Source organism: Garra rufa, chromosome 1 (genome assembly GCF_049309525.1).
Source record: "Garra rufa chromosome 1, GarRuf1.0, whole genome shotgun sequence".
Taxonomy (NCBI): Eukaryota; Metazoa; Chordata; class Actinopteri; order Cypriniformes; family Cyprinidae; genus Garra; species Garra rufa.
Genome location: NC_133361.1, coordinates 38,097,210 through 38,119,677, shown reverse-complemented (window position 1 = coordinate 38,119,677; position 22,468 = coordinate 38,097,210). Strand labels below are relative to the sequence as shown.

The 22,468-nt window shown below is 36.9% G+C and overlaps 1 protein-coding gene across 1 annotated transcript in view; it reads right to left on the bottom strand.

Annotated features, from left to right (window-relative positions):
* cacna1aa (calcium channel, voltage-dependent, P/Q type, alpha 1A subunit, a) overlaps positions 1-22,468 on the bottom strand; it is a 137,578-nt gene that overhangs the window by 26,778 nt on the left and 88,332 nt on the right. Inside the window, exons 33-42 of the mRNA XM_073839715.1 lie at positions 20,044-20,127; positions 16,965-17,081; positions 15,031-15,096; positions 14,807-14,904; positions 14,565-14,715; positions 12,927-13,054; positions 10,401-10,497; positions 5,555-5,669; positions 4,047-4,154; positions 2,330-2,433 (exon numbers count right to left, since the gene is read on the bottom strand). Of these exons, the coding sequence (XP_073695816.1) occupies positions 2,330-2,433; positions 4,047-4,154; positions 5,555-5,669; positions 10,401-10,497; positions 12,927-13,054; positions 14,565-14,715; positions 14,807-14,904; positions 15,031-15,096; positions 16,965-17,081; positions 20,044-20,127 (1,068 nt within the window). The remainder of the gene's footprint in view (positions 1-2,329; positions 2,434-4,046; positions 4,155-5,554; positions 5,670-10,400; positions 10,498-12,926; positions 13,055-14,564; positions 14,716-14,806; positions 14,905-15,030; positions 15,097-16,964; positions 17,082-20,043; positions 20,128-22,468) is intronic.

Genomic DNA, 22,468 nt, shown 5'->3' with positions numbered 1-22,468 from the left:
TAAGATTGTTAAAACTTAACGGCTTTTTACCTCGTCTCAGAATCCTTGCTAAACATGTGTTGCAAATAGCAGTAGCCAGAGCCGGATTAACGCAAAGGCAAACTAGGCACGTGCCTAGGGCCCGATTGGCGGGATGGGGCCCAGACAGAGGGACAAAAAAAAAATTAAAAAAAAAAAAATTTAAATAAAATAAAATGTACAAATGTCCTATCTACAATTTATTTCAATATTTATTAATTAACTAAAAATAGTGACCATGTTTATCTTAACCATAGACTGTTACATTACGTCACATTAATGCCAGCCCATGACTGTATATATATCAGTGATGCGCGGGTTGATCCAAAATGAGCGGGTGCCTGCTGTCACCCGCGGTTACGAATAAACAAATATTTTAATGATTTTTTGTTAATGATATTCGGGTCGCAGTCAGTCGGGTCGTTTGAAATAAAGATGCCAATTAAACCTTTGTAATTTATATAGTACTAGACACGATTTTCTATGAAATACATATACTTATTGGCTGAATAATATTTACCTTTTGAATGTTAAGCGTTATTAAATGTAGAAAAATGCCCGATTTCCCAACAGGTTGAACTGAGCAATGCCATTTTTATAGGCTACTATATATATATATAGAATTATTAGACACATTTCACTATGTCTTTTTAAATGCCTAGGTCTGTTTAATTTCCTTAATTCTAAAATTTCTAGCACTATTTTTAAACGTTTATTCAAGCAATAATATATAAATTATCTCATATACGCTTGTTTAAAACCAGGGATTAATAACGAAATTCATGTAAAAACGGTATGTTTTCTTTACATTTCCAGAGAGCGAAACGAACGAAATTAAACATTACTTAATAAATTCAAAGCACTATAATTTCCTTATTCATTTGATAAAACTATTAATATATATAAAATAATATTATTTTGTCATATTCGTGATTCCTGAATTTCTATATGAAAACTTCGTTTTGAAGTGCATTCGTTTGTATAAGAAAATTCGTTAACCTAGCCTATTAAGTTGATTTAAATATTCTTGATAATTTTTAGAAAAAGTTAAAAGTTAAGAAAAAAGGAATTAGCTTGTAGTCTATATATATTTAGCTACAGGCTAATATTTTTCTTAACTTTTATTACACTGTAAATCGAAATAAAATTATTCTTGATCATATTTAACATCGCAGAATCACTGACATAATTTAGAGTATTTCGAAAACAAACTATTTAACTCTGTATAAAGGAAAGACCAAATAAATCACAATAAGAACAATATGTATTTTCTTCTAATCAAGAACATTTCTTTTGACAAAATTACCTAATAAATGCCGAATGATGTTTGATAGTGAACGCATCTCCACCGCATAGCCGCATAATCGCTGGTGTCAGTCGCAAATATTAAACATGTGGGTCAGAAAGCGGGTCAGGTACAATTTACTTTTTTTTTTTTTTTGCGGTCCAAGTTGCGGGCGGGTTAGTTGAAAACGTCGGTCGGGTTTGGGTTGTATATACATTGACCCGCGCATCACTGATATATACAGTATAGATGCGCCAGCTAAACCAGATAAAGTTATTTGCTCTGTTTACATAGTTTACTGACACCTATTGGTTATTTACTGATACTACTGCCTTAACAATGACACTCCCAATGGATGAGGATAATTTAATAGCATTTAATAGAGCCGTGTAATGACGTATAAATAATGAATATCAAAAAATAGTCTGATAGACTGTTTAATATACAACACATGACTTATTTTGGTATGCAAACAACCAATTTGTAACTAAAGACTAGGCTATGTAAAATGTGAATTAACTTATTAGTAACTTTGGTAAGTTTCAGATTTCAATTCATAAAAAACATCGATGGAGGGGGGCCCAAAAAATGCAGCCTGCCTAGTGTAGTCCATTTATTTAATCCGGCTCTGGCAGTAGCATTGTCCTCCTCTGCCACCGTGAAAAACTTCCAGACCTGCGAAGGCGATGATGACGACACAGATGATGACGTATTAAACGCGACAAAGGCCGAGAGTCACTGCAGTTTACAGCTGCAGTCACTTGCATTCGGAAAGCAGATGAATCTCAGATAAACCAGACTGATTGATTGATTTACCAGCAAGAGTACTTTATCGGATCGGGTTTCATTTATTTATCGGAGCAGTAAAAATGACGTCATTTTTACCCATATCGGTCGATAATTTATCTGTCCGATAAATATCGTGCATCCCTAGTAAAAATAAGTACTTAGCACAGCTGAAGATTGCTTGTCACAGCTCATTGTAGACTGAGATTGTGATTGCAGAGTGAGAGGAAGACGGCATACCTGTTCATCGTGGAGAGCCTGTGTCCGTTTGGCTTTACTTTGCCGATAATACTCCATGATCATCATGGCAGCGTAGATTTTTCCCACTGTCAGGTCTGTCGCTGCTGAGAAACGGACAAGTTACCCTGCACGATTAGACAAGGTGAGATGGACCCTGAGCGAGGGGGATGGGAGTGCGGACGGGACGTGCACAAGACAAAACACAAACTCACATGCACAAACAAAGAGTGTCAAATCGACACACACAGAGCCAATGGTCTTTTCACAAGCAGACTGATTAAAATGCCTAAAATATTACGCACTTCACTCATTTTTGAAATACTCTATTTCTACTGTTTCAAGTGCAAAAGTATTGGAAGAACTGATAGCAAACTACAGCATAATTCCTGGATACAGTAAAACGGTCTCCCAAAAACGGTCTTAGCCGCTTTATGGAACCACATGGAGAAGTTACTAAGAGTAACTTCAGACTAGGTTTACATGCCATGCTTAGTGGTGTTTAAAGCCATGGTCACCACCTCTGTATAGGATCTGCATAGAACAATGAAGATAAAAATTAGCATCAAACAATACAGTTCTAAATTACTACATGCTTGCTGCAAACTCATCTAAAGCATACTTTCATATTACTAGCATTATGATTTTGCCAAAAGCTTTATTGTCTAATGTGCGCCAGCAATGCCACCTCATTATCTCATGCTTTTTAGAGCATCTAGCTAGCATTCGCTAGCTAGTTTTAAGCATATTTCAAAAGATTGTTAGCTTTAAGCATATTTTAACATGTCTTACCAGCGAGCTAGCACATACCTCTCATTGGTAGCATACTAGTGGTGCAATATATACATATTTTTAAATCATACTGTTTTACGTACATCTTGTGAGGAATCTCATAACACCTGTAGTGAAAAGACATCTATAGAGGGTTGATCTATAGTAAGGCACCCCCTGGTCTCAGGCATAGTGAGCAAGACATACCCAAATGTGTGTTATCAGTGTTGTTTTGCAGCACTTTAACATAGATTGTGTGTGAAGTTGCAGTCGTATGTATCAGGAGGAGCTAAAGCTAACGGCAACACATCAGGTGCTCGTAAAACATTTTCAATGCTTTTTATACTCCACTAAAGCCCTAAGTAAATGCAAAGTAATTTAGTTCTTATGCGCACACTACGGTATGTGTATAGTATGTATGACGTAAATTTCATTATGCTAGTACACCCGATTTTTCTAACCGCTTGTACAACAACAAACTTTTTGAGATGACAATGACAGTAGACGACTATGTTGATGCTTATGTGCAGATGTTCCAAGATAACCAGATCTGCATTTTTATTGCTTATAATTTTGGAGAGAAACAGCACACGCTACCAACTGGAGTATACTTTGAAAGGCTATGTGTTTGCTGTTCATAACAAAACTGAAGTATATTTTACACAACTACTATCTTCATTTGCATATGCATTGCATCTATTTATCCATCTGAATAAGACTTACTTTGTCACTTTCAGTCTCTACGATTCATTCTAAGTGAATATCTTCTTCTGTGATCAGTCTGCAGTCTAAATGTGTGGTATGTATCTATATAGGCCTAAAATGAAACTAAAGGTGCAGGCCTGGACCATCAGGGGGTGCAGAGCAGTGAGTGGTCTGACTGAGAGAAGCTGTCCTTGGGTGGTAAAAGAAAGACACCGTGAACACACCAACCTCCTGGGTAACTTACACTTGTGGGGTGTCACCAGAAGGTCCAGATTCTTCTGAGAGAGATTAGGCCATATCGCCATCATCTCCTTCCTTAGTTCAGCATCCATCTGGTGCTTATCTACACCTCCTATTTACACAGCAAAAGGTACACATACACACATATATGAAAACATATTTCCACAAACACACACACAAAAAAATTTGGTTAAGGTTTGAACAATGTAGCATCCAAATCAATGCAGAAGTACTAGGGGTGTGCGATAATGACAAAAAATTGTGATTTAGGAGATTGACATTATCAATAATTAGACAGTATTTGCTGAGCATGTTATTGTGCTGGTACTTTAGCAGATTTAGGACTGTGCTGAGATTAGTTTGCAAAAGTAACAGAAATGAACTTTTCCAATAATTTAAAATAGATTTTTACCTTTTATAGGCTTTTTTTTTTTTTTTTACCTTTGTAAGGCCATTTTTTCCCCAATCTAGTAAAATGTATGCATTGTCTTTTGTGTCAAATTCTTACATATAATCAACAAATTCAAATTGTAAGACACTATAGGGCTGTTATCAATCAAATGAAATCAATATCAACTAAAGATGCATAATCTGCTTCTGAAGTGGCATTTAAAAGCATTTACACAGAATGTTTAATGTAGGATATGAATGCATTTAACCTGCAGTTATAATCGCATATTTAATGTAGTGATGTAAAAAAAAAAAAGCTTGAATAGTGATATTTGAATTGGGGGGGGGGGGGGGGGATTACTCTTTAAATATAACTTAAAATATAACTTAAAACTTAAAATCACCAGTAGAGTGAGTCATTCATTCAACAGATTCGTTCAAACGAAACACTGTCGTGTATTGAGATGCAACACAGTTCTGTTGTGGCTTTGTTTGAAACTACTTTAATTGCGGAAACACAGCAACAAGAACTGTTCAGTCTAAAATGTAATTCTCTTTATATTAACGTCTTGTTTATTGAACTGTTCTGCAAATCAACAACATTTGCAATCATGCAGATTTTTGGAGAAAAACGTCACTTTTCATTTGATATTAGCTATATTAGATAATATAAATATAAAAGACATAAAAGCCATACTGGGCATTTTTGCCCCCTTATCTTGAATTTAGCAGGAAATATAAATGTATTTTAATAGACTAAATGACACAGTGAAAGCGTGAACTCTAAATGTGCTCCCACAGCAGTCTAATCTGTATGTTTGCACTCTCTGGGCGTGTTTTGGTTTGGTTTTGGCAACATACTCGATAATGTCAAATTGCATATCATTCAAACAACAATTACAATCCATATATATCGACGATATATATCGCACATCCCTAAGAAGTACTGTGCACAAAATCATTATATACAGTGGGATCCCAAAGTCACTTTTCTTTGAGGTTTGACTTTCCAAATTTAGATTAGGTTTAAATATCAGACCCCTCTGTACTTAAACAGCTGTAGGCAAATACATCAACCGTTCAAACTACAGCAATGAATGTGGAAAGAATGTAGTGCCAAACCTTCCCCACCCTTGGCGATCTTGATGTCGAGAGCAGTTCGGATTAAGGCCATAAGGGTGGAATTAAAGTGCACTGTGTTGTCATCAGCAACCGGCAGATCCATCCGCAACAGTCTCTGTGGAGAGCCAATCGGGACTAGTTAGACAAGCAGCACTACTGAGATATACATGTGCTTTGAACCTCCAAGTAGGGTGTGCTTTTGGTGTGTGAGAGGAAATAGGAGGGGAAAGGAAGGAGGGATTTTCAGGGTTAGCTCTGTGACCCTTGTTACTCAGTGCAAGAAATAATTTAGAGCTGTTGTAGTGTAGTAATCATGGCAGAGGAGGAGACTGATTAATGGTTTATGAGATTGCTGTGGAAGTTAATATATAAAAAAATAGTTCTGTGGTCTAAAACAGTGGCTCTCAACTGGTTGGTCACAATCCAAAATGGGTTGCAGGTCTGTTCTCTACAAATACAACTAACACAAATGCTTACAGATATAGCAATAGGGATGTGTCCGAATAGTGAATCCAAATTTGGAAAGTCACAGAAAACAAATAACACATTCTACAGAGCCACTAAAGGGACATGGTTAGCCGCTTACTAGCGGTAGCCTGTTACGTTGTAAGACATACAATTTCACAGACTATGGTGAATGATTTGCAGATCCTGAGCACAACTGAGAAACATCTAGGGCCAGATTTACTAACAGCTTGCGCCAGCACAAACTATCTTTTAGTGTTAAAACAGTACTATCATGATTTACTAAAGATGTGCAGTGAAGAATTTGCGCTGAAAAGGCATGGACACAGAGGTTTTTGTACCAGACCTTATTAAATATGCATTGTAGGAGTTTTCCTTTCAGATGCAAAATTTATGGGAGGAGACTTTAAAATAAAACACACAATGTGATTTATTAACATTCGTGCTCAACAAATGACTGGTATTTGCGGCATTATTTAATGCCTAAAAAACATGTCTAATTTGCGCTGCGTCGGTGTTCTTTAATGCGCTAATTTGCCCTGTTTAGTAAATCTGGATTCTAATCTTGTAAAATGTGTGGTAAGTACTGCCGCTTCATAGTATACACAGAGAATCTTGAAAGTGAAAGTAAAAAGTGAGCACACATAAAAATGATTTCAACGCCCTGCATTTTAACAGCAGCTCCCTGATGCCTGCAATTTATATACAGTATAATTACCCAATAATATAATATAATTGTGAGAGAAATATTTATAAATATTTACTCCGTTTAATGGTTCCGTAATACACTTCATTTACTTACAAACACGGTATTCGAATTTGGGCACATCCCTAATAATTGAAAAAATTGAGGAGGAAATGATTCCTATTTGTTTAGCTGCTGACCTCAAAGGCTCTTTAGCAGTATTTTTCTGCAAATTCATTTGTAATCTGGTTAACATGACCTCAAAAATCAAATAAAATCACGTATAAGCATGATTGTGCCAACCGCAATGTATTTTCAACAGTGAATTATAAGCTGTTTGATTTTAAGTACATAATTGTTAGTTTTGTAAAACTTGAAGCAAAACCAGTCAAAAACCACTGTTTTGTGGAAGTCCACAAAACTGAGGCTGTATATGCCACAAATCAAATTCATATCTGTATGATCTAGTTTTCATATCAGCATCTGAGTTGTCAGTCAAAGAGCTTTTCCGGGAGGAGGTTCACATATTAAACTCAGACCAGCGGATGAAGTAATAAATTAAAACACTGTTACGTAAATGTCAGTGTTTTAAAGTACAATTCATCCTGTACTGATCTGGGGAAAGATTATACTCAAACACATAAGTCATAATTGCATTGCACAGGGTTAAATGTTACCTCAATCCTTCCGTTACCATGTCACCCTCTGCGATGCAATCACCCACGTTACCCGATGCCTCCCCATCCCGCTCCATCCCAGAAGAAACACTCACCCTCCACCCCACTCCCCCTTTTTCCCAGCATGCATCATGCAGTTGCATGCATCACAGGACAAGCAACAGAGCAGCCAACACTGAAAGCATCATCTAGTTGGTTCATTTCAGCTCATTCATTTAGGTTTAGTAGTGGTTGCTGTCATTGAGACTCAATCATAGATGGGCTACTGGACAAAACAAGAGCGCGATCCAGATTCTCTGGTCTCTCAATGCAAAAAAGATGGGTGCAGGCTATTGGTTTAAGTTAGAGCAGCATTCTCCAGAAAAAAATAAATAAAGAACAAAAAAGGGAATGGCTTTGTGAGTTGTTGTCGTGAAGAGGATGAGCTAAGAGTGAGGATTCGGCTACCTGCTGCGAAAGGGTAATACTTTAATGCTACGAATGATAAAGAGAAAAGCAGTGGGCTGCCAGAGAGGAATACCGGAGCAGGAAGTTGGTTTAGGACTGACAGCTTACAGGAGGAGATTGGATGGTTGAGATGGAAGTGATGAAAGAGACAGGACAGAGACAGTGACACCAAATTTAAGAGAGCTCAAAAGCTACATGAAAATCCGAGGGCGAAGGAGAATGAAGCGTAAGATAAAGCTAGAGGAAACGTAAAAATAGAAAGCTCTACCACAGGCTGGTCACATTCTCTACAGGCGATCCTCTATTATGGGCCCTAATGTTTGACAGGGAGAAAGAGGGTGAATGCAATGGTTGTGGTCACTGTTCTTCATTCCACTGAGGTTGCGGGGCAACAGAGACCCTGTCTATATTGAATACACAGAGATTGTCGGTCTGCCACCACATGTTTATGCTGGTGGAGATCACTGAACACTATGGAGCAAAAATAGTTTACGAAATGGAAGATCAAATGGGACAGAGAAAAATGAAGGGGGTGTAAGATAAGAGAAAGGAGATCCCAGACTTGTTGAGGGTTGCAGATCTCATTTCTTGCACTTTTTTAGCTGTCTACTGGCAGGTGAAATGTCAGTGCAAGGTTGCAGACAGACAAAAGAGAGAGAAGGAGAAAGAGAGAAAAAGCTAAAGGAGTATTTTGTGGGAGGGGCCAGTGGCCTGGAAGGCAGAGCATGCAGATGATTGGCAGAATGTAAAGAGGAGGGGCTGGAAACAGATTAGAACTGCATTGACAGAAGAAAGAGAAGTGGGAAAAGGATTATTTGTTTAAAAGAGTTACCAAAATGACGTTGTAGGGCCATAACGCTACCCAAGGATTACATGTGTGTTGTTGCGTATGTGTGCTTATCTGTGTGTAAACGAAAAGAGAGAGAGACAGAGAGCTGGTCCCAAGAGGAAAGGGAGGTCCCTAAGAGAGCGGCATCCACAGAGCTGAGGGACTCGGAGGACTAAAGTCCTTCAGGCCTTCCTACCACTGCTGCACACGCACATTTGAGGTGTTTTTGAGCGTGTGTGCATTTGTGATAATGTGAATATACAATATACGTGTGTGTGTGTGTGTGTGTGTGTGTGTGTTCACATGCGTCCCAATTTGCGTACTTATGCACTATTCTATGCCATTTTGTAGTTCAAATAGTGTGGAATGTTGAACACTTCATGCACTTGGCTGTCACTGCTTTCCTTACACAGCAAAGGGCAACCAGACTCAGATTAACATTATATAATTCATAACTAGACGGTAAGGGACATAGTGCATAGTATAAGTGCATAGTGTGTAGTTCGTCATTTGGGACACAACTTTTGCATCTCAGATCTTGAATTTGAATGCAATATTGATCACCGCTGTACATTAAAGCATAAGCATTTTGCTTTAATGTACTGATAATGATGTGTAATTTAAAAAACATGTTAGGTTTGATCCTTTTGAAGCACTTATGAAAGTGTGCGTTGGTGTTTATGTGTGTGTATGTGTTTTCATACGGTGCAAAAGTGCTGAGAAGGTTTGTCCGTTCCCGCTTCCCTGTGGATCGGCCCGCCTCGGTCTAACACCCTCGAACCCGGCCCTGCCACCAGAATCACAATAGCGGCCTCCGTCAGACAACGAAGGAGGAGAGAAAATAAAGAGAAAACACCAACAGTACAGACACAGCGCTGGCCACTCGGAGGCCCTCTACCTTGTAGGCAACCCGTGCAGGGCACTTCTTCCCCAGGCCTAACGGAGGAGACATGTGCCTGAGCATCTCATACATATCCCTGAAACTGATTCTGCCACTGGGCAACCGAAACAAAACAAAAACCAAAGGAAATGTGCATGGGAGAGAGAAAGAGAAAGAGAAGAAGGGGTAAATCAAAAAAAGAAGGGACCAGGAAGGAGAAGGGGAAGTGGGAGGGGAGGAGAACAAAACAGAACAGAACAAAAAGAAGGTTATTGGCCTGGACGAAAGGAGCGGTTTGGTAAACTAGGCTGCCGTAAGACTGATGATCGGTCAGATTTGTGGGTAAGGGGAGGTGGGAGGTGGGAGGGGGCGTGCTCAACGTCTGAGTGCTAAAACGGCGTTCTATGCAATGGGGCGGGTTGCATAGAAGAGCATGCGGCTTCAGAACAGGCATGAAGTCCCGCTGCTGACAGGGCGTTGTAATGAAGTTTAATGTCAATGCAGTTTCTGTCCCCCTCCACCCAGAACAATGCACGCTACCATACCAGCTAGGCCTAGCCGTGCCTCAACAGCAAGCAAAACAAAAATCAAAGATGGCTGATTCGTTTGGATTTGTTTGTTTGTTTCTTTCACTTTAGTGCTTTTCTCGTTTGCTTGTTCTATACACACTAGTGCACTAGTTCATGCTCCTGTAAGTGTCGGCATTGTCCTGCACATTCTCATTGTCATATCAAGTAGAATGCAAGTAGAAATGGTGAGAGTACATAAACATTGTTGAAAAGAAAAAAAGAAGAGGAGGTAAGCGACATTCATTGCATTCTGGATGCTAGCAGGTAATATTAGTTTTTAAGTGGAAGTCAAACCTTGCAGGCCACCCTATGAGGACATTTCTTGCCTAAGCCCAGAGGGGGGTCGATAACTCGCAATAAACTGTACATATCCTTATAATGAATGCGCCCGCTGTAAGAAGAATACAGGGAAGTTAGAGAACACAACTCAGAACAGAGACATTGGCAGGAAGAAGAGCACAAGAACAGGAAGAGAAGCACAGAATCACACACACATTTTCTTATTTGCTCGTCACCCGTTTGTGCCGTCAAATCTGCTCGCACACCTCCGTATTACTGTTCCTCACCCGTCTCCACTTCTTGTTTTTTTTTTTACCTTTTCCCTTCCTTTCACTTTTGAGGTTGTTTTAATGTTTTCTTTTTATCTTTTCTCTTTACCTGGCTTACTTTTTCTTTTCCTCACTCGCTCTTTCTTTTTGCCCTTTTCCTTTTGTGTTATTTTCTGTTTTCTTCACTTGCTATTTAATTCTCCCCCCACAATTATTTCTTCCTATCTATTCTACATTCTCTTCTAGTTCCATTTCCCTCCTTTACATTCCTTCCTCCTCTTTTTGTCCTTCTTTCCTTACTTCTTATATTTTTCCTTTCTCTTTACCATAATTTCTTGCTTTCTTCTTTTTTCTGTTTTCCTCACTTGCTTCCCCTTTTCTTTCTGTCAGTTGTATTCCTTCCTTCTTTTTACTTCCACTTTCTTTTCCCCCTTGTTTCCTCACTTATTTCCTGCTTCCCTTTCCCCATCCATTCTTTCTCCTGTCTTTTCATTATTTTTCTTTACATACTGTTTTTCTGTCATCCTTTTGCTTTCTCTTTCTTTCAGCATACATTTTTTGCCTTTACTTTCTTTCTTGCTTCTCTTTTCCTTCCCACCTTCCTTTCTTCTCCTTTCTCTCTTTTTGTTATCTTCTGTTTTCCTCGCTTGCTTCCTATTTTTTCTTTTTCTTTCTTTCTCTCTTGCTCTTTTCCTTCCCACCTTCTACCGCCTTCCTTCCTTAACTTTCATTCTGTTTTCCTTCCCTCTTTCCTTCATTTCTTCCTCTTTTCTCTCATTTAGTTTTCTTCTGTTTTCCTCACTTGCTTCCTATTCTTTTGATCTTTCTTGCTCATTCCCTGCCTGCCTTCTACTGCTTTACTTCCTCCTTTTCTTTCATTCTTTGTTTTCCTTCCCTCCTTCATTTCTCTCTTACCATTTCCCTTTCTCGTTTTGTTTTCTTCTTTTTTCCTCACTTGCTATCTATTATTTTCTTTCTTTCTTTATTTATTGCTCTTTTCATTCCCACATTCTACCTCCTTCCTTCTATTTTCATTTCATTTTTTCATTCCTTCCTTCTTTTCTCTCTTTTCCATCATGTCTTTCTTTCTCATTTTCCCATCCATCCTCTCTTGTCCTTTCCTTCCTTTCTCCTTCCTTTCACTTTTCTTCCTTTAAGTTTACCTTTTATTCACTCTCCCTTTCTATCTTTCTTCGTTCTTTTCCATTTCCTTTTCACTACATCTTTTCTGTCCTTGCTTCTTTTTCTACGCTTCTCTTCTTTCTTTTCATCCTCTTTCCTTCTTGCTTTCTTGTCAGGTTGATTCTGCCATTCAGAATGAAGACTCTCTAGAAGACTCACTCTCCTCAATCTTTTCAGCATAATTTCCCTGGGTAAAAAGGCTTTAATCCTGCTTGCATGTTAAGATTCAGTGCTTCCTATTCTTCTCTGAATATCTGATTAACTCTCGGTTGCCCGCCTACATTACTGTCTAACACACAACATTAGGGTGACAGGCACTGGAATGCAGATACCGGGAAACTTAGCGTGTTCAGTAGAAGGGAGGGGGCTGGCACAGTAAGTTTGGCTTGCAGTATGCAGTATTCCAGAGTGGGAGGACTGGGACTCACAGAAGGGCACGTAGGAGGGTTTGGGGGGGATTGATGGATTTTAGCAGAGCTGAGAAGCTCAAATCCATGATCCCTTTTTCTCAGCTGGTGCTGTGGTATTCTCCTCCCTGTTTGGTCCAAGGTAGGATACAATGAAGCCAGGCTCTGTACGTTAAAGACTGTGCCAGAGGCCACGGCTCTATACCGATGTCAAAAACGAAGCGTTCCAGTCGAACACATAAGAGAGGGCCAGTTTGTTCTGTTATATAGGACAGAGGCTATATTTATAGGTGTGAAAATGTATTGTTAAACACATTTAAAACACACGGGTCTTTCACACAAAACCTAAAAACGTTAAAATAGCCTCTTAAAAATGGTGTGTCCAGAATATTTAGGGGCCAAACATATTCAAAAAGTTAGGGTCTGTTACATTCAATTGTGCATTTTAAAAGATGGCCTCACCTTTCGATTAATTAGCAAGAAACATATTACTGACAATCTGGAATCTATTCAGTACTACCAAGAGTGTATTAATAAGTTTAGTGATATGTATAATAAAATACAATCATCTTCACTTCAAGTTACTAAGTACTTAGTACTTTTCACCATTAGTATGTGACATATAACATTATTAGTATATAATAAAATATTGAAAGAGTGTGTTTGTGTGTACATAGGCTCACCAAGCAGCTGGATCATACTCCGCCCAGATTCTCACATACTCGTCCAGGTGATGGGGTCCCAGGATGGAGGAGTCACGTGTCAGGTACTCAAAATTATCCATGATCACAGCCACGAACAGATTCAGCATCTGCACACATGTAAATCACAGGCCTAAGCAGACAAACCTGGCAAGTTGAGCTATAAATTACAAAACAAATGCACATGAGACTTTGTTATTTGTCGCTTTTTAAGCAATATTAATACAATATAATCATGGATGTCATGCTTTATTAAAGGATTAGTTCACTTCCAGAATAAAAAGTCATGATAATTTACTCCCCCATTTAATTCAGGATGTTTATACGTTCATGCCTACGGTTTTAGTGCAGTTTTCGACTTAAGAAAGACAGACATGAACATCTTGGATGACATGAAGGTGAGTAAATTATCAGGACATTTTTATTCTGGAAGTGAAAAAATCCTTTAAAAAGGTGGTCATAAAGTTATTGTCACAGTTCTGTCTGGTTTGTCATTGGTTTTTCCCATTTGTCTTCCCCCTGTCATTTTGTTATCATTTGGTTTAGTCCTCGTTTGTGTAATCACCGTCACCTGTGTTTGATTATCAGTCATCTATGTCACCTGTGTGTCTTGATTAGTTTGTCTTTAAGAGTCTGTCTTTGAGTTCAGTTCCCTGTCGGTCTTTAACGTTGTGTAATGTGTGTGAAAGTGTTCCTGCCTTGTTCCTCTTGGAGAATTATATTAAATATCTTGTTAATTTGTAAGATATAATCATTCTTCCAGACCAAAAAAACAAACTTGTGAAACATTTTAGTTTCATCTGCCACTATCTGTCTGGTGTTTGGTGGTAAAATTTTTTAGTTTTAGTTTGAACAACTTGGAGCCAAATACAATACACTGTACACTCTTAAAATTAAAGGTGCTTCATGATGCCATAGAAGAACCTTTTTTGTCTAAATGGTTCCATAAAGAACCTTTAACATCTGTAGAACCTTTCTGTTTCCCAAAAGGTTCTTTGTGGCGAAAGAAGGTTCTTCAGATTATAAAAAGGTAAGAAAGCGGTGGTTCTTTAAAGAACCTTTGACTAAATGGTTCTTTGTGGAACCAAAAATGGTTCTTTTATGGCATCGCTTGAAGAACCTTTTAAAGCACCTTTATTTTTTAGAGTGTAACTACATAACACAATATACACAGAATAAAACACAAGGTACAACATAATAAAAACTAAACTGCAGCTTTACGTCAGTGGATATAATCAGTAGTTGGAACATATTTGTTTGCATTTTGTTTTGCCGTTTCACTGGAACAGATGGAAAAGCAATAGAGAAATATGTCGCATGTCTGAGTCACTTTTCACCACTGATGACAAATGTGGCGACCACTCAGCAAAACATCAAAATGATCAATTCAGTGCCAGATTCCCTCTCGTTATAATATAACGCCCACTAAAGAAAAGGAAACTGCTGCTCAACAACTGGAGATCATTTCATCTGTATTTTTATACAAGCCTTCCAACAGCTATTTCGTAAAATCGTAGGGACAAAATCAGCCATTGTAAAAAGCTGTGGATGAAATGTCCTCACTATAAATGACGCCTTTGAGTACAATGGTAGTAGTAATAACAGTGCTAATGTTCTCACCAGAAAGGAACAGAGGAAGATGAAGGAGACAAAGTAGAGGTAGGCAAACTCGCTCCCACATTCTGCCTCCACGTTACCAGAGAGTTGATCACACTCCTTCTTTCCCAGACATGACAGCATGATATCATGCCATGCCTCACCTGTGGCACTCCTACAAACACACCGTGTTGAACTATGGTCAGAAAGTGTATGTAACCCACACACATCATTCAACAGAGCCCGTCTGTGATTCACACACAAACCTGAAGAGCAGCATTAGGGCCTGGAAAAAAGTCCTGAAGTTGTTGTGCTGGTTAATGGCACTCTCACCGTCCTCCTCAATCGCAATGTTCCCAAACAGCTGTGAAACACAAAAGCCACCCCAGCATAAACCCACAATCTCATTGCCCACTACCTGCAAATATAGCCATTTACCTATTCTCAGTATGTCCTGTGCAGCCTCCCACACACTCTCTCACATACTCACCTGCATCCCAATGATGGCGTAGATGAAGAACAGCATGGCGATGAGTAGGCACACATACGGCAGAGCCTAGGCACAGCAGAGAAGTCAAATTTAACCAACAATTAAATGTGGGGGGAAATCTGTTACTGCCAGTTTGAGGAGAAATGTGCAGCGTAATGTCAAAACCTTAAGATAAATGTGTGTCAACTGGGACACTTTTTAAGATGACTGGGGGGAAAAATGTCCCAATTAATATTGTAAATATGCTCTTTCCATAACAACTTTCTGACTAGCACATAACATAGCAAGTGAGTTTGCACCATATCTGATTAATTTAATGTATAATGATTTGTTTTAGTTTTCATTTAGTTTATTTACGTGCTAGCAAAGTGCCTAAAACTCCAGAATTTTTTAAAAAATAATTAAATAAATAAATAAAAACAGCTAGAATTATTAAAACTATTAATACTCCTTTTTAAATGAAATAAAATAGAATAATAAAAAATCATATAAAATGTGATAGTTCAAGAGGTAAAATTACTCATTGGAAAGAAATAAAAACTAAAACTGAATTTAAACTACAAAGAAAAAGAACTTAAACAATAATACAACAGCTACATTTAAAATAAAAATAATAAAATATAAAAATAAATGTAAAGATTAAATATTAATAAAAACATCTAAATATTAATAAAACCTAGTGATTTGTTTAGGTTTTAGTTCAGTTAGTTTACATGGTACCAAAGCACCTCAGCTCACACAGCCCTAAAGTTATTACTGTTACTTTAACTAAATTTTAAACAATTATAAACACATTTTATGTGAAATAAAATGAAAATGTATTTAATTTAATTAAAAATATTAAATAATATTAATAATTAATAATAATATTAATAACTTAAACTAAATCTAAAACCATTAAAAACACCTGTTTAAAAATAAAATAAAATAAAATAAAATTGCTCACTGGAAATACATTAAAAACTAAAACTCAATTAAAGCTAAAAATAAAAAAAACTAAACAATATATTGACTAACAAGCAAAAATAATAATAATAAATTAAAATAATGATTTGTTAAGGTTTTAGTTTAGTTAATTTACATACTAGCAAAGCTAGTGTTAACTTAACTAAAACTATTCAAAACATCCTTTTAAGTGACAAATACAAATAAAATAAAATAAAATAAAATAATGAAGAGGTAAAATTACTCACTGGAAACAAATAAAAACTAAAACTGAACATCCAAATAATAATTAATTAATTAAAAATTAAAATAATGATTTGTTAAGGTTTTAAAAAAAATGAAAACTAAAAATATACAAATAAATTTGAATGTTAAATATTAATAAAACAACAAAATAGTAATAAAACAGGTGAAAAACCTAATGATTTGTATAGGTTTTATTTTAATTATTTTACATGCTAGCAAAGTGCCTCAGTTTCAGCTCACACAGCTCCAATGTTATTACTGTTAACTTAAACTAAATCTAAAACTATTAAAAACACTTGTTTAAATGAAATATAGCTCAAATAAAAAATTAAAAATAATAAAATTACTCACTGAATTAAAGCTAAAAATGAAACTAAAAATAAAACCTAAACAATAATATAATGACTAACAATTAAGCTAAAATTAAAACAGAAGCTAAAAATATAAAAATAAACCCAAATAAATAGTAATAAAACATCCAAAAATGAACAAAACCTATAATAGTATATAAATAATACTAGCAGTTTAATCTGTAACATTATTGATTATAATTAGATTATTTGAAAGATTCATATTCTTTATAGAATAGACAAGTAAAATTTTTTATTCATTATTTATTCATCATCATGATCCACATTATTCTTCACAACTTTATTGTTTTTCACCTTGTTAACCAACATTTTCGCCACATTTATACTGTTTGACTTAAAAAACAAAACGTGTTTTTTTCTGTGCGTTTTTACCTTGAAAGACTGGACGAAGGTCCAGAGCAGGATGCGTATGGTCTCACCCTGCCTGAGCAACTTAATGAGACGAGCAGCTCTGAAGAGCCTTAGAAAACTCAGATTTATGAAGTTGTTCTACAGAGACAGAAAAGAAGCAGTAGACAGAAATAGAGAAGGGGCAGACAGATAGAGAAAGGAAAGCATGTCAGTCTAAAACACTTGATTACAAATTGTGAACAAATTAAAAGGAACTAAGGAAGGAAGAAACCAAAAAAAACTAATAATCAAACTGACAAGACTGAACAGGCTCAGCATATCCAGTGGTGAAAAAGGGGAAAAGACAAAGATAAAAGGAGGAGGCAGCAACTCATACAAAAAAAAAGTAAAATTCTATAATAAAATAAAATACTGTAAAAGAGTCCTCATTAGGGAAGGGAGTGCACAGACCCTAACTTCTTGCTTCAGTCAACCAAATGCACTGATCTGTAGATTCACGTGGAATCATGCCAACCACACTAGTAGCATACAATGACCAACAGAGGGCACTAGCAAGGACAAGGGACACGTGCTGGGTTAAAGGACACATTTCAGTCAGTTAGGTTCAAAGTTTGGTACTTTTTCTTTAGATTTTATTGAAAGCGTAAGGAACTGAGAGGAACTGTTTGTTGTCCTTTAAGCAGCACAGAGATACAGGGAAATAAAAACAGAAGTGTTCAAGGTGGATTTAACTCCATCTCTACTTAGCTGACATATTTAGATGTCTTTAGTACGCTTACATCTGTGTGTGTTGATGTATTTGAATGTCTGTATGAGTGTATGAAGATGCAGTGTCAAAAACAATAATCACTAGCGTTCCCTCTCAGCAAAAAAGCGCGACATGCATTCAGGAAACCTGCAGAGAAACACCAAATGTTTAAAGTGTGTGCTACGGATCAATTACACCTCATCTGAGAGGGGTTTTGTCATATTGTTAGACAAACAGGGGTGAAAGGTCATCATGACTCGAGCACATGCATCATTGTATCATCATCAGCCACAGGGAAACAGATGCATTAGATGCATTACTCCAAAAAAAATTACAAACCATCTACATGTAGATGTTGCAGAAGCATGGTTTATAGCAGTATTTTTGGAGGTTGATTAAACAACCATTGTGATTGGTCAGGTCAGGTCATGGATATACACATGAGATTCATAGTGCATTTTGATTGGATGGAGTCATCAGAGGGCAAAGCCGCCATAAAGAAGAGTTTAAAGAAAGCATGTAAAACAAAGATAAAACAAGACATGAATTATCATTATGCATATCAACCTTGAGATTCAAATAAAGCTTGGTTATAACAAAAAACATTTCATTTTTTTTTTTTTTAAATTATGATGCACTTTTCAAATGCATTCAATGCAGTTTGAAAAGCTTTACACATCAATACATACATATTTGTCAGTCATGTAACTGGAGATCTGATTCAGTCTTTAATTACAAGTTTAACAAAACATCAGCACTCTTCAGGTGGATCTCCAGGTACAGGACTGGGGCTTTAAAAAATAAATTAAATAAACACACACTGCTATTAAAATCACATAATAAAGTATTTCACCACACATTTCTGTTAAAAGACACCATGAAATTAATATAAAAGCCCATTTGTGTTTGCTTTATATGTTTTTATAGTCCTAAAAGCCGTGTAAATTTAATAAAATCTAATATTCATGGTTTTTCTTTGCTAGGGAAATGGAACAGAAGTATTGATGACTGAAATGTAGGCCCAATAAAGTGCTCTCTAGAATGTGAATACCCCTTTCCCCTAATGGAACAACAAGTAGTAAATCATGGTTTTGCCACTTTGATGTAAACTAAAATCTACTGATATTAAAAAAAAGAAAAAGAAAAGAAAATTACTAAATGATTACCAACTAAATAAATAAATAAAACATTTCAAAATACAAACATAAAAAAAATGTTTTCCAAATAAATAAATGAATGGTTAAATATCGAAATAAATACATAAAAATTACATTTTAAAACAAATAATACATTTCTAATTCTTAAAGACCAATTGTAGAAAAATAAATCAACAAATAAAATTACAAAATAACTACATAAATAAAAAAATATTACATTTCCAACGTAATCATAATTTTTTTTTTACATTTATTTTATCATTTTGAAAATGCCCATTTTGAGTGGAAGCAGAAACACACTGTTTTCATGCACATCTTTTTAAATGCAAATGAGCTGCTACTCCCCGCCCCCTTTTCCAGAATAGGGCTGTGCCTTTACAGCTCGCACCTCAGATTCTCTAAACGCACACATCCGAAGCACGTGCACAGAAACTGGCAGTCGCACTACACTAAGTTATTTTTCATGTCATATTGCGCTTAAGAACTTGTACACCATTAAACATGCAAAAACTAAATGACGGCAGCGTGGGTGGACATTTTAAAGAGTTTGTCTCTCTCTCTCTCTCTCTCTCTTTTTTTATTAAACAAGCAACAGACTATTTACATTACAGCCATGATTTGCTAGTCACATTTGGGGGTGGGACATTCTCTTGAGTCATCAATATTTTTGGTCTGTTTTCCTAGAAAAGAACAGTACTTTTTGAATGTGTAGATTGAATATAGATTAAGTTGACAAATTTTTGGTCGATTTTGATTCCATGGTGTCTTTAAAGTGCCTGTACAACAGGTTTTGATGATCTGCTGTGAAACCAAGAAAAAAAAACACACACATATACACAAACAATTAGATGATTTGCTAATTTTCACTATTTGTTGGATTATGAATGTTAACATTAAAGAACAACGTTTTTTACTGGTAGGTCATTTTAATCTGGCTCGGGGATAAATGACGAAGCTGGAAGAGTAACAGACCCCATCACCACTGAGCACCACTGGCTCACTGATCTGCCTCACACACCAACTGGGACGATTATATAAGACTTTTAGGAGTTCCTTACACCTCAGTGAGCAAGAGAAGATCCTGCTGAGAGTCTCTCAATCACATACGGAAATACACACAAGCGTACAGACAGGATACACAAACAAACACGCACATACGCACACACAGATGGCGGCCCTTCTGCTACACACTTACCCCTAGCTCTGTGACTAAAATATCAGTGATGCTGCCAAGTACAGTCACACAGTCGAAGATGTTCCAGGCGTCTTTGAAGTAGTTCTGTGGTAAAAAAGACATAGATGCATTTGTCAGCTGGGCTAAAGGAGGATTACATTTGGCACACACACATACACTCAGTGACCCGTCGACAGAAACAGGAGCAAACGATTTATTTTCACTCTCTGGTGCTAATGAAATGTCTCCTTTCCCAGTTTTAGGCCCTTATTCCTTCATTGAGTTTTTCTCTCCCTCAGCCTGTGTACAAAAAAGAGTGGATGCCTAGAAGACCAGTGGCCCAGATGCTGAACATGACGGCCTTTTTGTGAGCTGCCAAGTGAGTGCCTGCAGGAAAACAGTGCATTAGGTTCATTCAGTACACCAGCTGCATGGAAACAGGGGCACCGGTGCAACGAGTGTGTGTGTATATAACTCTTTCCATCAACTAGCCGGCATACCCGTCGTCTCGAAATCCGTCCTTCTTTTTCCATTTTCCACTCCTAATCGCTTCAATGTGCCCTCTAGTTCACTATCTTCGTGTGCGCCTCTTACTGGCATGACTTTTAGCTGACTACAACTGATTCCTTTGTTTCTTGCGATTCCATGTCCCAAACCCTTTTCTCATCTACTTCTGAACACAACCTCTTTTATCTTTTATCTCTCTCTCTCTCATCTGTTCATAAATCTGCTTGTGTAATGCTGATTCTAAACTCTCTGGTTTTTAAAGACTTTTTCCCACTTTTCTTCAGCCCTGTGTCACACAAAACAGGTACATGAACACAGAGGTGTAATGGTACATTAATCTCGAACAGTCACGGTATGGATGCCACAGTTGGGTTCATACAGTCAGTCATAGGCGATCATTTCAAAAAGGGGCATTCGCAGAAAGAGCAGAAGAGACAATCTATGCATCTAGCCAAAACAAGATTGGCGAGTTCATATGGCACGCAAGAGCTCGGAGCACTGCCTGCTTGCGTTAAATCAGCAGTGTAGGAAAGTTCAGAAATTTTTTTAGTTTTATTTTGTCTAATCTCAATTCCTGAAATCTACACAAAATTCATTGCAATCGTTTCCCAAAATTTAATTATTGTGGAATTTTTCTTCTTACCTCCATTTAATGCATATTAAAGAAGTGTTTATAATGCCAGGCTCAATCTACAAAAGTTTTAGGACAATTTATCCCTGATTTTCTCCTTTAATCAGAGAAAAAATCTTGTTGAGGACCTCGGTCAGTTCCGATGTTCAGCACAGATTATCTGGTAATGTGATGCGTGTACAGATCGACCTCCCGATCTGCTCGCACAAAAATCAGGGCCTCCCAGATCATAAAAAAAACATTGTTTGCCTTAAGCGTAGCTGTTTTGTTTACAGACGTAATCAAGGAAACTCTATATCGCTGCTGTTCCATAAGCAGCACCTGCTGTCAGAAAATAAATCTGCATTTTCATTCAGCCCATCTGCTGTTTTTGTTTTGTGCAGGTGACTAATGTAGCATAATTTCACAAATCTAAAGTCTGTTATGTTCTTGCTTTAAATCTTGAAATTATACAATCTAATTCAAATTAAACAACTGATCATGCTACATGTGCCTGTGGACGAATAAAACTTCCTAAAGACCTGTGTTTTGTTCCTTCTACTTTAGCCCTGATGCCTTTGAGGCTTTTAGAGTACCACAGCTACTGAAAGAGCTTACAAACGGCAGAGACAAGAAACGCTAGATGGCATCTCAGTATGGCATCTCAGTACTGCCCTACAAAGCAAAAAGGCAGTAACTGCATTTTTGGTCAAAAATGAGTTATTATCATTTTCATGACATTCAAGGCATCCTTTGTTATATGACAAAATATCTTATCTCAAATGTGTGTGATTTCGCGGCATCCTCACAGGACGGTTTTAACATTGGATAACAGGCTGGATGACGGGATAACTTTAAAGTAATTTTTTCTCAGTTCTGCACTCGGCGCAGTTACTGCCTTTTTGCTTTGTAGGGCAGAGTAGCTGTGCTCATCGTATCAGTATTTTATTTTTTTCAGCGCTGTGTATTCTAAATTGTTTTATGGTAAAAATAGTAACAGGTAGTGCCAGTAGATCACCAAGCGCAACAATTTCACTTCATAATAACACCCCCCATACTCCAAAATATGTAAAAAATATGTTTTTTTTTTTAAATAACAAATCTTTCACATGGGTTTTCTACTACATATGTGACCCTGGACCACAAAACCAGTCTTAAGTCGCTGGAGTATATTTGTAGCAATAGCCAAAAATACATTGCATGGGTCAAAATTTTTGATTTTTTTTTATGCCAAAAATCATTAGGAAATTAAGTAAAGTTCATGTTCCATGAAGATTTTTAGTAAAATTCCTACTGTAAACATATCAAAATGTAATTTTTGATTAGTAA